Source organism: Muscardinus avellanarius (assembly GCF_963383645.1).
Source record: "Muscardinus avellanarius genome assembly, chromosome: 8".
In the NCBI taxonomy this organism is placed as follows: Eukaryota; Metazoa; Chordata; class Mammalia; order Rodentia; family Gliridae; genus Muscardinus; species Muscardinus avellanarius.
This window is the reverse complement of record NC_137794.1, coordinates 98,969,846-98,986,650: the sequence shown is the minus strand read 5'-3', so window position 1 is coordinate 98,986,650 and position 16,805 is coordinate 98,969,846. Positions and strand designations below refer to the sequence as shown.

The 16,805-nt window shown below is 38.9% G+C and overlaps 1 protein-coding gene across 1 annotated transcript in view; it reads right to left on the bottom strand.

Annotated features, from left to right (window-relative positions):
* ADGB (androglobin) overlaps positions 1 to 16,805 on the bottom strand; it is a gene marked incomplete at both ends in the record, with an annotated part of 172,304 nt that overhangs the window by 66,910 nt on the left and 88,589 nt on the right. The window contains 7 exons of the mRNA XM_080700144.1: positions 1 to 67; positions 1,090 to 1,227; positions 2,078 to 2,213; positions 6,506 to 6,673; positions 10,524 to 10,638; positions 11,947 to 12,088; positions 14,153 to 14,255. The exon at positions 1 to 67 is cut by the window's left edge and continues 8 nt beyond it. Coding sequence (XP_080556270.1) covers positions 1 to 67; positions 1,090 to 1,227; positions 2,078 to 2,213; positions 6,506 to 6,673; positions 10,524 to 10,638; positions 11,947 to 12,088; positions 14,153 to 14,255 — 869 coding nt within the window. The remainder of the gene's footprint in view (positions 68 to 1,089; positions 1,228 to 2,077; positions 2,214 to 6,505; positions 6,674 to 10,523; positions 10,639 to 11,946; positions 12,089 to 14,152; positions 14,256 to 16,805) is intronic.

The window sequence follows — 16,805 nt, the reverse complement described above, 5'->3', positions numbered from 1 at the left end:
GGATTCAGCTCCAGTATAGACCAAACTTTTTGGAGAGTATCTGCAACACTGGCATTTTCCTTTGTGTCTAAAATCAGAAGAAGGAATATAATATTTTACCTGTCAAATGCCTGAATTTAACATCTTGTTAGCAACCTTCATTTTGCAATATAAAGAATTTGAAACTGATGAATAAGTTGTCTTCAAATTCATAAGCTTTATAAGCAGAAAATTATATTTAAATATAAAACTACAAGCCTTTTATTTTTAGTTTTGTTCACTATACTGTGCCCTGTCTCTTCATCTTTAGTTTAAAAACCATAAAATAGTCTTTGATATAACTTAAAATACTCATCAAGTAGTTTATATAAGATCTTCTGTCACACAGAAAAATTTTCTTATGAAAAGCCTTATTTTGGAAAAGTACTCCATTCACATTTTCAAAAGAACAATGGCTAACTGGAAAGCCCAATCTACTGCAATATCCCCACATGGCTTAAAAGTAGATGAGCCATCAGGAAAAATGCAATTCATAGTAAGCACCTCAAAACCAACATGTCAGAAACTGGCATTCATCTTGTAACTATCCTATCTTATTTTTTTTTGAAGCACATACCAACATCTGAAATTTATATCTTAGTGTATTGACTTATATAGTATACGCTTAATGTAACTGGAACATAGGATTCACCAGAGCAGAAGACTTGCCGTTTCTCTGACTTCTGTAAGGCTGAAATATACAACAGGGCTTCAAAGGTGAGATCCATGCAATAAATTTGTACTGAGTGAAAAATGCAAATTCTATTAAATAATAGATGGAGAAAATCGAGTTAGTCCTTTCCTTCACGCGTCCATTCACTCAGCATTCCTGTTCTCTCTCAGCAAGTACTCACTGAACACTTACTATGTTCCAGGTGTTGTGCTAAATTCTGGGGATCAGAGACCGAGTATCCACATGCTTCCCGACCTCAAGGAATTGCAGTATTTACAGGATAAAAATTAATTAGCTGAGTCATAATATAGGGTGACTCTACGTTTCCTTAACATACATAAGTGCATAGTCATTTTTGTATACACAAATTCATTTTTTAGATGATTGAGAAATCATACCTGGAGTTCTGGCTTTCATCAATGATCTAACGTAAGACCCTCTCCACGTAGACTGAATTTTAACTGCAGCTGCTGCTTCCTCGGGAGAATACTCTTTCTCATTTGTTGGCATGGAATATTTAATGTCTACCCATTCCGCTGGAAAGGGACAAACTATGGATTAAACAGCATATTTAATTATTTTCCAAAGTTCCAATACTCCTGGCTACTAAAGTCCCCCCGCCTCCTGCCACACACACACATACCAAATGCCGTAAGGACAGATTTATCACTGTATTTAACAGTTCACTGTCTTTTGCAGAACATAAACTTTCTAGAGAAAGAAAACACATACATAGTGGAGCTCAGTGGACAGCTATTGATTCCTTTATGAAAACAGCCAGAGGTGTTTCTTTCCTCCAGGCTGAAAAGAAACACAGAAGCCTGGGAATGGAGAGAGCAGAGGAGAAAAGTACAGCCAATGGAGTCGGAATTGAATTCTTCCCAGAATTCTTCAAATCATACCACGTATATCAGTAACTTCCAATTTTTTTTTAGGCTAAGAACAAATAAAACGGGAAATTCTAGGTTCCTCAGGAAGTATGTGTGGTAAGGGTTAGATTGACACTTAACAGATCCTAAGAAGTCTTTGTTCTTTCCAGGGCTACACTGACCTCCATGACAGTCCCACGGGCCTCTTTTACCTACACCACAAAAGCCCACATACACTCTTCTCAAAGTATGTATCTTTTTTTATTTTTTTTTGTGGTACTGGAGATTGAACTCAGGGGCATTCTACCTCAGAGCTAAACCTCCAGCCTGATTTTATTCTTTAATTTGAAACAGGGTCTCACTAAATTGCAGAGGGTCTCTCACTAAGTAGCCGAGGCTGGCCTAGAACTTGGATCCTCCTATTTCAGCTTCCTGAATGCTAGGATTAAAAGCATGTGCCACCACGCCCGGCTTTCAAAGTATGTATTTTATATAAGGCTAGTATTTTAATCAGTACCTAGAGAGACATCCTCTAAGGAGGTGTCAAGTAATTCCACGTCCAGGACCATAGCACGGAACGCAAATTTGAAGTTTGAAGGAGGCTTTGTTATCTGAGCCTTTTTCATTAAGCGCCATAAAGAGATATGAAAGACCTGAAAAAGATAAAATTTATTTATTTATAATTCAAATCAAGAAAATATGTTGGTCTAGCCAGACAGTCCCTAGGAAACTCCATGTACCCTAAAAGTAAACATCTAAAAATCATTTTCCAGATATATATGCATTCAAACAGAAGGCTTTTCAAAGTCTCACTTTCAGTAAGAGAATAAAATTATCATTTGGCTATTTATAATAAATAAGTTTTTTTTGGTGTGTGTGATACTGGGGCATTCTCCCACTGAGCTACACCCCAGCCCTAATTTATTATTTTTTATTTTGAAACAGAAACAGAGCTTTTCTAAGTTGCTGAAGCTGGCCTCAAACCTGCAATCCTCCCAATCTCAGGCTTCCAAGTACTGGGATTACAGGTGTATGCCACCATGCCCTGCTAATTTAACAAGATTTATTTACTGCAATGATGTTTGTAATATATACTTAATCAAGATGTAACATTAACCTGATGGAGGACATACAGAGAGTAAGATAAAAAATAATCTTTGCATTTAAGCAAGTTAAAAACTATATTTCATTGACTATAAGATGCCATCCACTGAAAGACACAATACTATTTTTTTTGTGTGTGTGGTAATGGGGATGGAATCCAGGGTCATTCTACCTCCAAGCTATACCCCAGAAATATTTTTTATTTTGAAACAGGGTCTCCCTAAGTTGCAGAGGGACTCATTAAGTAGCCAAGGCTGGCCATGAACCCAGATCCTCCTGTCTCAGCCTCCAAAGTACAAGTGTGTGCCACCATGCCTGGCAACACAATACTATTTAATGTGCTATAAAAATGAAAATATGCAGTTTAGACTTTTTGTCACTTTATCATACAGGAGTACTTATTTTGTATTGAAAAAACTATTTCAGATTTATTTGGGCAATGGTTTTTCATCATCTGCCATCTAGCTCTGTAGTTATGAAAACACAAAATGGAGATGTTTTGCTATCCAAAGAGCAGCCTTTGGGTAAGGGATGCGTGCACAAAAAACCCTTAAATATTTCATTAGGGGTAGCCACAGTGTGTCCAGGCACAGCGTGGTCAGTAGCAAGCACGGTGACGGTGCATGGTTGCAGAGACAGACTCTCTTTAGCTGGGACTCAATCATTTAACCGATCCCAGCAGCAACTGACTGATCTTTGATACAGACACATCCTCTGAGGGACTCAGACATTCACTTGGCGGCAGGTTCATTTCTAAAACGGTGGTCAGGGATTTGCCCTTTTTGGAATTAACTCCTACCCAAGATACGATGCCGCTGCCAGCATCATTGTGCAAGAGGCTTTAGAAAAATATGATTTACAAAGCTGGATGTGGTGGCATATGCTTGTTATCTCAGTATTTGGGAGGCTGATACAGGACGATCCAGCCTCAGCTACTTAGTAAGGCCGTTTGCAACTCAGTGAGACCCTGTTTCAAAATTAAAAAAAAAAAAAAAAAAAAGAACTGTTGGTATAGCTTTGAGGTAAAATGCTCCTGGGTTCCATCCCTAGTACCTAAAGAAAAAAATAGAAAATATGATTTAGAAATATGTATTCCAGTCTAACATATCCCTGTACCATGAGCCATGTTATATGGTGAGGGTTTAAGCATTGAGAATAGTCTGGGACCCACTGGTCCTAACATAGGCCATGGGTCAAACTGATAAAATTTCTGGTAGATTGGATTAATGTCACATGAAAGGCTAAGAAGCCAGTCTCGAGATGATGCCTGCCATATATATCTATTGAATCAAAGGCCATTATGTGGTGCTGTGCTTGTATTGCCAAAACATGCAAGCTTGTAATTCAAAAGATGGAAGCAGGATGTCCTCTCTCCCCATCATTTGCAGTGACTTGTTTGCAGGATCTGTGCTTCCTTTCCCTACACCAAGGGGTTTGCTAAATAGGAGGATTTATAGCTTCTGGAATCAGGTTACAGAGGATGCTTCCATCAGGGGGTCCAATATTTACAGTATTTTACTTGTGATTTATAACAGGCCTAAACTCTAACATATGTCTGGTTGCTTTGAGTTCTTCATCCTGGATAATAAGTAGGAAAAAATGAGTTAGTATAACAGGTCAGAAGGAGAATGTTTGTTGCTTGTCACAAGGGTTCTTGCTACAAAAGAAGACATGAAAATGTTTGTCTGGGGTTTGCTAGGGCTCTTCTTGGTGCTTACACAGTGATTATAGTAGCCATGGCCTGACAAAAGTAAGACAACCAGCGTCTTCTTTCCATCATTTGTGAAGATCTGGACTGCCCACCTGGCAAGCAACTAGAAGCACTGGCTAGACAAGAGGGATGTCTAGTGTGGGTGGTAGAGGAGAAAGATTTTTGAATACCAATTATTGCTGGCAATCGCAGTGGAGAGTGAAGCTTTTTTGTAATGCGGTGATTTAATAATTTGGTTCATTCTGGAGCTTGCAACCAGCTAACATCTTGAAGACAGGAGTTCACTAATGGTGAGGGCAGTTTCAGACTACTTCTGCAGGAGCCTGGCAAGTATTTCCTGTATGTTAATTATGCCCTCGGTAAGTAGTTCTCATCTAGAGGCGGATGTGTCCCCTCCCTAAGGTAAGATTATCAGATAAAACTCATGACACCATAAGAGCAAATACAATTAGAAACCTAGAACCCCATCTCCTAGAGCATTTACTTTAGAAAACATGCCATTGTAATTTATCTGTTTTGGAAATATATGTGAATTTTTAAAAATGTAAATAAGCTTCTTGCCAGCCTTTCAATCCAGGAATATTTTTCTTAAGCATTGAGAAACATCTCTGAAATGTTAGCATTCAGGAAAATGGCATCTGGTTTCCCAGTCTCTTTGGGAGGGCAGAAGTCTGACTTCAGCGGGTGCCTTGCTCCAAGTTACAAAACTAGTTCTTGTCTTAAAGGGAGGGAGAACTTATTGTCCTTTATCATAGAGCTAATTAATGAACACAGATGGGCACCGCTAATATTAAGAACATTTAGGATGAACTATGTGGGAAAAGGTGCTATTGAGTTTTTTAATCTGAGGCCTAGCTATTGTTTATTTCAGCAGAGTATACATAATGGGCTCTACCTGCTTGATTACATAGAGGGCTGAGATCTTTTTTTCTGTTTTTTTTAATCTCTTAGCTGCTTGCCGGTGTTATATGTCACATTCTGGTTCAATGTTTAATGTTTATTCAATGATAAAACAATTTTCTTTCTTTTCTAGCTAATTTTAGAGGTCTTCTAAGTGGAAAGGAGACTTTGTTTTTAATTGTTTACTGACCAATACTCAATATCTACTTAAGTTTAAATAATAGGTAAAATAAATTTTAGTACAAATAAATTTTAGTATAGGCATGTGCTGCATTATGGTACACACTGCTTGCTTAGCGCCTTCTATTTTTATTTGCTAAATGTGACTATGTTGCTGCTCACTATAAGGGGCACTGGACAATGTCTGAGGTCATTTTCACATATCACAATAGATTCTTTTGCCATTTAGAGAGTGGACTAGAGATGCTATCAAACAGTCCCTAGTGAATGAAACAACCCCATTTAAAATTATCTGGGCCAAAATGTTAATAGAATGAAGGGTTAAGAAGTCCTGGACTTATGTGCACCTAGCTGCCATGTGGCTGGGAGGATCAGGTCTACATATGCTCTGAGTCTCCCCCAAGGGGCCAGCAGGAAGTCCCTTTGTTTTACTCCCTCTAGAATGTCTGTGAAGCTGGACTGCTACTCAGCCCTTACAGACCTACATGCTGTAAGTGTGGAAGTTGATGGCCCCAGGGGAGCCATCTATTAATAGAAAAAGAGTTGTTGGGTAAGTGTCATGGTCTCTCCATCCTTTCGTGGGGATTTCATCAGGGACAGCCTATACTTTTTCAGTATCCCCTGAATGTCTAGGCCCCAGGAGTCCAAAGCAATGATTATAACTTTTTTGTTTTTTGGTACTGGAGATTAAATTCAAGAACATTCTAAATCTAAGCTACACTTCTAGCCCTAATAACTTTTTTATTTTGAAGCATGGTCTTGCTAAATTGCTAAGGCTGGTGTCAAAACTGCAATCCTCCTACATTGGCCTCCCAAAGAGTGGGATTACAGGCATGCACCACCATGCCCAGATCATTATCACATTCTTTCCCCTTCTTCCTCCTGTCATTCTTCTTTCCCCTTCATTTCTGTTTCCTGATATCACTCTAAATAAATTCATTTCTATTCATAATACTGCCTCAGGCTCAGATTTTAAAGTCACCTAATATAAGTTGTATCCTTCCAAAGAGAAAGCTTTGGCTGTGAACATCATTCCCAGAAGCAGCTCACCCTAAAGTGCTGTGCAGTGAGTTCTTTGTTGTGGAGGGGGATGGGGTAGTGAGCTGCCTGCAGATCCTTGAGGGCTGAAGAAAATTTACTCTTATCTTTGAAATTAGCAATCACATTTCCAACGGCTTTCAAAATGATCATGGCCTGCTCTGTGAATCGGTAGCTCTCCTGTGAAGACAAAGAATAACGTAGCAGCTTTCCTTGCATTTATTTAAAGTATAACTAAGTTTATAAAGATTCAATTTCTGGGTGAAAAATTCCTCTGCTCTACTGTCGATTCAACAACTATTTGTGGAGAACTTACTACGTGGAAGTTTTTACTTGATACTATGATCTTGACAACATAGTACAAAGAATTCAATCTCTACCTGAGGGCGAATACACCAAGGGGTCACCTACTTTATACTAGAGATCAGGAGAAAGTCCTCCCAAGTGTTAATATCCAGACCGAGTTCTGAGGAATGTTTTAGTTTGATAAAAACTATATGGGGTTTGAGGACTGAGGGACAGATGGAGACGACTGTTGGGAGAGAGCCACAGAGATGAGAAAGAAGAGAGGGTGAGCAAACCTGATGAACAATTAGAGGAAGAGGGAGGCAGCAACTTTGTAAGCAGGGCACGTCAGAGCTCTGACCCTGGCAGCTAATAGATGGCCTGCTTCAAAGTCGACATTTTCTTTCCCTTTTTCTTTTGTCCCTCTTTCTTCCTTCTTCCCCTACTAAAATAGATGACATACTTTTATCAGTTTACTGATAAAGGGATGAAGACCTGGTGCCTGTGGGTCTGAAAATGAACCAACTCAAGGGTGACTTAGAGATGAATTGTGTCTTTTCTGATAAGCACACCTGGATAAACCTGAAGTGCTCTTAAAATAGACACTATTCCTGTGTTCCTGGAGAATCCAGGAGTTGTTCCTGATTGTTTTAAACTCACTGGTTTCTCTAATTTTCTAGCAAATCAATAAATTTTCCTGGTGAGGTGGTATATGACTGTAGTCCCAGTACTTGGGATGCTGAGACAGGAGGATCACAGGTTCAAAGCCAGCCTCAGAAACTTAGATAGCTTCTCAGCAACTTAGAGAGATCCTGTTCCCATATAAAAATATAAAAAAAAAAAATAGGGCTGGAGGTATATCTCAGAGGTAGAATGGCTCTGTATAATACATATAATTTTTCTTCTTCCCAAAGGCCTGGCCCAATTATTTTATCTCATATATTGGGGCAAGTATCAAAAGTTGGTTTCAATTTCATGTTTTTAGGATTTTAGGATTTTTAGTGTTTGCAGATGGTCTTGGTTGGTGTGTAATATTGCTGATGGAGACGCTTGGAGCAGCAGGTTCTTGGAGGCACCATGAGTCATGAAGGAGGAAGGAAGCTCTATGGCATCTGTCTTTACTCTTCAGTACAGGTACACCACAGTGCAGTTATTAGTCCTTGGTGCCTGCAGACATATTGAGGGATGGCCAGCAAGTGTGTTTGCATGGCACAGATGCTCCACACAGATGGTAAATGTACAGATGACATGTCACCCTAGTGCATTTGCCTCTCCAAATTCCAGCCTAAGGAAAGCCTCCTCTCACTGGGGTTTCTGTGGTAAAACCATGGCCAGAAAGTCATCTGGTTAAGGCAGCAAAGGATGGCCAGCTATGTCTCTGAGGAGCTTGGCTCTCTCTGCTCTTGTCCCAGGCTGTTCCCTTTTGCTTCTTCATTAGAATCAAAAGGCAGTGGAAATTGGACTTAAGTTCCAGTAATCTTTACAAGTTAAAGGAGTGATATCTTCAGGGAAATAGGAGCTCACACACCCAAGTAAGTAGTCTCCTGGGGTATTAAGTCACCCACAGGAAGGAAACAAACTGGATAGGGAACATCATCTAAAGCAGGGTCATTTTTTAAGAGATGAGAATTTAAACAAGATAGCTGGGCATGGTGGTGCACACCTGTAATCCCAGTACTTGGGAGGGTGAGACAGGAGAATGGCTGGTTCCAGGCCAGTTTCAGCAATTTAGTTAGACCCTCAGCAACTTACAAAGATATTGTCTCAAAATAAAAAAAAAATAAAAATAAGAGAGGGCTGGGGGTGTATCTAAGAGATAGCATGCCCCTTGGTTCATTTCCTAGCACCTAAAATTTAATTAGTTAAATAAGTAAGTAGAATAAATATAGTACAAAAAATAAGGGACACCTGCTTATAAGATGAACTTGCTGACCTTCCTTCTTTGCCTTTTGATCAGGATAGAAAAGACATGGTGAGAGAGGGCATAGAAAACAGATCTTCCCCAGGCACTGCCTAGACAGGCAGAAATCCTGAGCAAGTCACGTCCTTGTCATGAAGATGTAGAATGAGGAAGCTGGTCTTGTGGATCTAAGACCAACTTGCTGCTCGCTTACAGAATACCATCAGTACAAGGTCCTGCCACTTGAAGTTGTTTTTTTGGTTTAGCTTTTAGGGAAGAGTTGTTAGAGCTGAGGCAGTGTCAGGAGCTATGTACTGGAGGGGAGTATTGTGGTCCCCAGATGCAGATGGGTGGAGAGAGGATATCTAAAATAGAAGAGGACCTCAGATGACATGTACTGGTCCTATGTACCCTGAGAGTAGAAGAGCAAAAGAAACCTAGAAAAGGGAAGGAGAGAAAAGAAAAAGAGAAAGAGAGAAATTGAGAGAAAATGAGAGGGGGATGAAGGAAATGTGACAGAACTTTCCATGGGTCACCCTTTGCTTTCTGAATCCCAGAGACACACCAAATTCCTTAGACCAAGGAAGGAGAGAAAGAGATAACAATTTTAAAGCACATTAAACAGACGTTTATTCCCCCGAAATATCATGGTTCTGTGGGATCTACCTGAGATGTTAAGAGATATGACAAGGTACACAACAGAGAGTAGAGGTAAAGGAAGTTGCTGGATAAAAAACTAAATTATTTTATTTTTATCCCTAAGAGTTTAGACTATTCATCGTGCAAATTGCAGTTAGGCATTTTTTGAAGAATACCCTAACAGGACATGGAGGAAATGCACAAAGAGCTGTGAGCATTTATTTTTTCAACACATCAAACATTACTATGATGTACAATAGCAATGCAATAATCAATTACATTTTTTAAAAAGATTAAAAATGGAGTGATTTTCTAGCCCCAATCAGAATGGCAATCATCATGAAGTCAAAAAACAATTAAGTGTTGGCAAAGATGTGGGGAAATTGGAATTCTTCTACACTGTTGGTGGGATTGCAAACTAGTTCAGCCGCTATGGAAATCAGTGTGGAGATTCCTTAGAAAACTGAGGATGAACCCACCATATGATCCAGCTATTCCACTTCTGGGCATCTGTTTATAGGGGCCAAAATTAGAGAACTACAGTAATATATGCATACCCATGTTTATAGGAGCACAATTCACAATAGCCAAACTATGGAACCAATGTAAATATCCACCAAGAGATGAATGGATTACAAAATTATAAGATACATACACAATGGAACCCTGATCAGCAATAAAGAAAAATAAAATTATGTCATTTGCAAGAAAATAGAAGGACCTGGAGAACATTATGTTAAGTGAGATCAGCTAATCACAGAAGGCAAAAGGTCATATGTTTTCTTTCAAACACAAGCTAGGGAGTAATTGTGATACCACAGGGACTCCAGATCATGGAGGAGAAACCTCAGGGGAGCCAGGGAGATGGTCTAAGGGAAGGGGAGGGGGAAGAGTGGGATTAATTAATGGAATTACTAACATCAATTATGTGTACATATGTGAAAATACTAATGTCAGTCTCAGAACTCTGTACTGGGAAAGAGAGAAATGGGGAGGCAGAGGTGTGGGAGTGGTGACTACCAAGTGCTGTGTGATTGTATGCTACTATCAACATGATTTACAATATGATGTGAGACTATAATGTACCAATAAAAGCTTGTTAAAAAGGTTAAAAATAGGCAAAATAAATAAAAATAGAAATAGAATTTAGTTCAAGTTCTTTGGAAATAAAACACACCCAGGAAAGGCAATTGCTAAAATATTTACCGGCTCAAAGTTGGGCAACACCACATCTTCATCCCCAATGACAAAGGTCACCATGCTGCAGACGTGGATGGAATGGCCCACTGGGGAATACACAGAGAAGAGCAGCATGTGCCTCCTAAGAGAAGGGACACTGTGTGAGGACACGTTTCCTCTGTTGCAGAATCAGTCTCTGCTCATTGCTTAGTGATGGCTTGGAACTCAAGCTAAGTCAAAAGTCAAAGAACATTGAAGAGTTTTTTTTTTTTTTAACACAGATGGGATAAAGACCTTTAAATATTCATTTAAAAGCAAAACCCTTAAAGATCATGGAGTCAATATTTTACTAATTACATAGGCCCAAAATAAACTAAACCACAAAGTTGCACATGCTGGGGACTCCTCCCACACTCTCCAGGCACACTGTGAAAGACTGGTTTTATATTTCCCCCAACAAGAGCAAATCAGGTGATACAGGGCTTTGCTGATTTCTAACAAGTGCACCATCTCATATATGTTAATTGTGATTCTCCTACCACATTGCAGTATCATCCACAATGGGGACATTCACTTTTTCTCTTACTGAGCATTGGAGCATGTTCAAAACAGACATGTTGATGGTTAGGTTTTGCAAGGAGAAATATGCCCGCAGGAAGATATTTTACTAATTCTCTGTCCTCGGTTGTGTCAAATACTTAAACAGAGTAACCTGATTTCTGGGAGAATCTCTCATAGGGCAGATGTGAGAAATAGTGGTCTTAAAATTTACAGTTTTCTAGAAACTGAATGCTTGCCGTGCATCACTGTAGCATTTGACTCTGCTGCTTAGGCTGTGCTTTTTACACTAGAGTCACAGCTTTTCACTGACCCTACAGCACCAGCATGACTGATCTTGGGAGAAATATTCAGTGAAAATATTAATCTCATCTGACATCTGAGATAAGATTCTGAATTTTATTTATCTCAATTAAGAAACTTTAAATATTTTAAAATGTATAAATGTGCTTCTTTTTAAATGGAATGTACAGTGTACTAAGTAAACTTTAACTTAATTAAAATAGTATCTCACAAAAACAAACCACACAGGAAGGTCTAGCTTAGTAGGGAGAAACTATGCTATGTCTAAATCTACATCTAAATGAATTCAAAGTTTTTGCTAAGAATATAATAAGATTTCTGAGAGAACAAAGAGTAATTGTTGGTTAATTAATTTGATTAAGTAAGTGTAAGCAGTATTATTTACCAAATACATCCCCAGAATGATTGACAATAAAGAATCTTCCAAAAAAGGATAGAGTAGATGATATTTATTAAGTCATTGATAGATAAGTGCTTTGTGAAATTGCTTCATAAACAATATTCTAGAGTCCATTCTGTTCCTTCTTTGTTAGTCAACAGTTTCAAGGGTTGAAAGATTCAAGTACGGGAGAAATGAAGTAGGTCATACCCAACAGGCAGGCGCATCATGGCAGCTTTGGTGGCATATGTGTGAATCTTCAGAACCTGACTGAGTGGCTTCAGAGACTTCCAAGAAATAGCTTCAGCTGTGAGGAGTCCAGGCTCAACAGGAGGACTGTCTTTCGTTAAGGCTTCAGAAAAAGTGAAAATATAATGAATTTCAATCGTGAAAGTGGATTTGACCTTCACTTGTATTGCTTTTTATCTAGTAACATCAACAATGATAAAAAAATACACTAGTGATTTATTTTTAAAGGCATATACACTATATATCCATAAAATATTATTAGTAAATAATTACTGGAAAAAATCGTCAGTTCAAATCCTGACCTTCCCCCATGTTTTGATTACTTCATTACAATAATTTCCTCTGGTGAAGAAACTAGGGGTGAGAAAATTAGCAAAAGAAGAACAGGAAAGCATATTTTATTGCAATATATCATCACTTGCATTATCTTTATGACACTGATAACACTATTTTCCTAGATCAATAATAATGGAAGGAAATAAACCTCTGAGACAGTGATTTCTTTAAGATGGTGTCACAGAAAATCAGAATATCCTGTCATTCATCTAAATTTTTACTACTGAGTTTCTCAGAGACCTTGACTCTATGTAGAAATTTTAAGTAATTAACAAACATTTAATCAAATAAGATTTTCTTTTAACATAAGTAAAGAACATGATTAAGAGGCAAAAATATTTATTTTGCCTTATTTCCAGAAAACACATGAGCTTAGGATATAAGGCTACGAAGTGTTTTCAGATGCTTTCATAAATATAACATTTAAATGTTCTATGATGTGTTGACCTCAGAGCTATTGGTTAGGTAGACATGAGGAACTTAGATCAGGACATTTGCAAGTTTATTATACAAGAATTTATTGACTGCCTGCTGTATAGTAGATACCATTGAAAACACTGAGGATACATTGATAAATAACAGCTCTGGCCCTAGGTATTAGCAAAACTTCAACATTCAACATTCATCATGTATTTATTGAACACCTACTGGTACCAAGTGCTAACTTGAGTTAAAGATAAATGCTTCCACAAAACATGCAGAAGAATAAAAGAAGGATGGTTTTTGTGTGCACCAAGGGTTGGCCTTGAAGGAGTGGGCACAGTCCACCCACTCAAATAGGAATGCAGCCAGGCTCGAGCTTTAGAGTCCACTAGGGGGAGATGAATGAGGTGGCTCTTTGCTTAACACAGTCCTAATTTCTTCTATCTCTTCATCAAAATCAGCAGCATGGCCATAAGCTGAGCATGAGCGAGAATAAGAGTAGATGTTGAATGTGGAGATTTAAAGGTTGGATCCATGAAAATGAGAGAGGGAAGTGAACAGACTCAAGGAGCACTGGTAGTGTGTCGAGGAACTCGCTCAGATGTGTGCTCCTCAAGGTTTGCAAAATGGTGCTAGTCACAATGATATTTTTCTTCAATCTTATTCAACTGTTCTATTGCAATTAGAGGTTAGGAATAGAGGTGAACTTAACCAATACTGGGATCATTATCAGAAAAGAAATATGAGAGAGGGTAAGGGAAAATGCGTTCAAACTATATGCAAGGATATAACTACTTCGATGGGCATTAGAACTTATATTGGGGGTGAAAAATACTTGAGGAGAGGGATGAACAGAAAAACTGGTAGGGTCCTGGCAGAGTCCAGAATTGTAGGGGTGGGAGGTCTAGGGAGTGAATGAGAACGTCAAGGATGGTGGTTGGTGAAATGGCCACAATTGAGATGGTGCACTAATGATAAAGACAATCTACAGTGTAACCATGAGTGTAGGAAGCTGTATTAACCGTTTATGATGCTATAGCAAAATACCCATGAAAAAAAAATATATATATATAATTTTTTTTTTGTGGTACTGGGGTTCCTAGAAACCCTTCTACCTCCAGGCTACACTCCCAGACCTATTTTATATTTTTATTTGGAAACAGAGTCTCTTAAGCCAGCGAGGCTGGCTTCGAACCAGTGCGATCCTCCTGTCTCTACATCCCAAGCATGGGGATTACAAGCATGCACCACCACGCCCGGCAGGACTAAATATTTTATAAAGAAATGAGGTTCATTTATTTGATAGATTAGAAGCCTAGCACTGGAAGGTCTAACTTTCTCATGCTCCCTAGCAAGTCTGCACATGACTGTGGGAATGAGGATGATCATTCCCTCAAAACTGTCTCACCTCCAGACTCCCCCCAGCGGACCAAGGCAGAAAAGCAAACCAGCAGTTCGATGGGTTTTAGACTATCCACAAATAGGTAATAGGAAACGCGTTCTTCTGCGAACTGCAAGAAATCAGACCATTCATTGTTAATGCTATTTATGCATCGTCAGTGCTGTTATTTTCTACTTCTGATGACAATATGGCACAATACCTGACATTTGTAAGAATCTTACTCTATACTAGGCATCGTAGTATGTAATTTATGGATTCCATGATATAAAGGGAATTATATGGGCGTTTGAGCTGTTGGGCCTTGATAAGGCTAGCCGCGTGAATGAGAGGCAAAGTTTTCCTACATGAACATAGAAAAGAGATAAGCTTGTTCTAAGCATGGAAGAGGCTGGACTTAGGGCCAGAGTGTTCAGAGAATGTGTTGCTGACAGGCAGGGGGACCATAGAGTCACTTTGGAGGAGAAAGGAAATGTCTACCGGGGGTCTATATAGGTATTTTACAAGGATGGCATGCGATTAAAACACAACACAGAAAAATCTCTTTCCCCTCTTTCAGCAAGGTCTTTATAAATGTACCATTGCTTACTGGTACACCAGACTGGATTTGTGCTTTGGAAACACAATAAAGTTCTGAGTAAAACCAGAACTTCCTTTTGACAGTCACCTAAGGGTGACATTATTATAATTTTAATTCATCTAATGTGGGAACTATTAGTACCCCTAATTATGGATAATGAAGCTGAAACACAGAGAGGTTAAGTGATTATCCAAAGGCCACAGAGCTTATAAGTAGCAAAGCTGAGATTCAAAAAGTAGGCGTCCTTGTTCATCTGAGTAAGGTTGGTATTTGTGACCACTTTGCCTCATTAGCCTCTTGAATCCTCACTGTTTTGGGATAATTTTGACTGATGATAGATGATAACTCTATTTGGTAAGTCTGTTACTCTAATATAAAAGCTTTTTATATTATATTAACCATTGTATCTAAATAACTAATGTAGAAAAGATAAATCTCTGGTAATATGGTGAAAAAGCAAACCTTGCTATTCAATCAAGTAGAACAGGACTCCTAGAGATGCTTAATACAGCATAATAGGTTTGAGGCAGTCTCTCCCTGCCATTGTCTGCTAGTTTTCAGTTGTCAACTGTATTTAACTTGCTTCCTTACAGCTGTAGCATCCTGGTGTCAGAGATGCTGTTTCCAGCACTCATGATTTGCAAATGGGAAGGCCCCTGGATTTGTCCCCCAGTGTGCATATACAGGAGGAGGTTCTGCACTGGGCTTCTTTGCCATCATTTCTACTTTGAGAATCAAGGAGCAGGATGGTACCCAAGGCTACCCATCAAGGACTCTGCTCTATTGCCAGCAACTGGCACCTTGGAAAAGTCTCACCCTGTCCTGGCACTGAACCCTGGTGGAAAGTGTATGACCTGTTCAGGACTCCTGTCTCCGGCTCTACTCAGCTGGCAGCACTAGCACCCAATGTCAGGAGCACCCGGCCTCAGACCACAGCCAAGCTGTTCTCTTTCAGGCCACATAAAATGCCGTTAAAGTTGAATCACCATCCCCTCCAGAAAAAGTTAACAATTCTTCACATCATTAATGATTTTTAAAAATCCCAAGAGAAAGAAGGGCTCATAGAGGAATATCATCATTGCACTGTGCCAGGCTGAGGCTTTAGAAGGAAATATTTTATTATTATAAATAAATTTCTTATTAAACTAAATTTATAAGTTCTAAAACTAAAATCAGAATAAGGAAATTTTACCATATACACATGTGTTAGGATCCTATTTGGCAAAAAACATTCACATGCAAACTCTAGTCGGTAAGCGACAGCCAACATGTATGATGGCATGCTTCTAAGCGTCTCACACACATTATCTCATTTGGATCTCAACCCAAGGATGCAGGTCTTAGATTACCACCATGCTACAGGTGAGAAGAGTGAGGCAAAAAGAATTTAAATAAATTTCTCAGAGCCCCAAGCCATGTAATTAATACCGAAACCGGGATTCAGAATTGGGGATCTGGCCCCAGAATCACTCATGTACTTTTTTAAAAGGTTTAGCTAATGAGAACTCAAGGATGCCACTCAGATACATCCCACTTCTCATGGTACTTATTCTAAGAGGAACATCATGGGCACTTTTGATTCACCCTGTTTTCCTAACTTGTAGAACGATGACACTTATTCTCCTTTCCTAGAATTCACTATAAGCAGTTGATGCAATAAAGAGCTTAGCTCATGACCGACAAACACCTGAACAATTATCATTTTGTTGCTTATTACAGTTGAAGTACAGAAATATGTCTAAGTAAACTATAACCTGCACAATATTTTTCTATCATATTCTGGGTTTGCTTTTCCTAATTAAAAGGTTATCTTCATACTGTTGAAGCACCCTGTGGATTTATCTGTAGAGAGACTCCTAGATAACATGAACTGTCTCTCCCCTATCCTGCCTCTGTTACTATTGCTGACTTAAGCCTGAGTCTTGCTTTTATAGTGGACAATCAGCAATGAGGGACGCCTTAAAAGTGATAAGAAGGTTTTCTCTGCCTGTATTGCATCTGTTAAAAAGTGCAACAGCCAAAGTTATTTCAAAGTCTTCTTTTTCCACCTCTGCTATTCTCTTAGAGGTGTGGTATTATCAT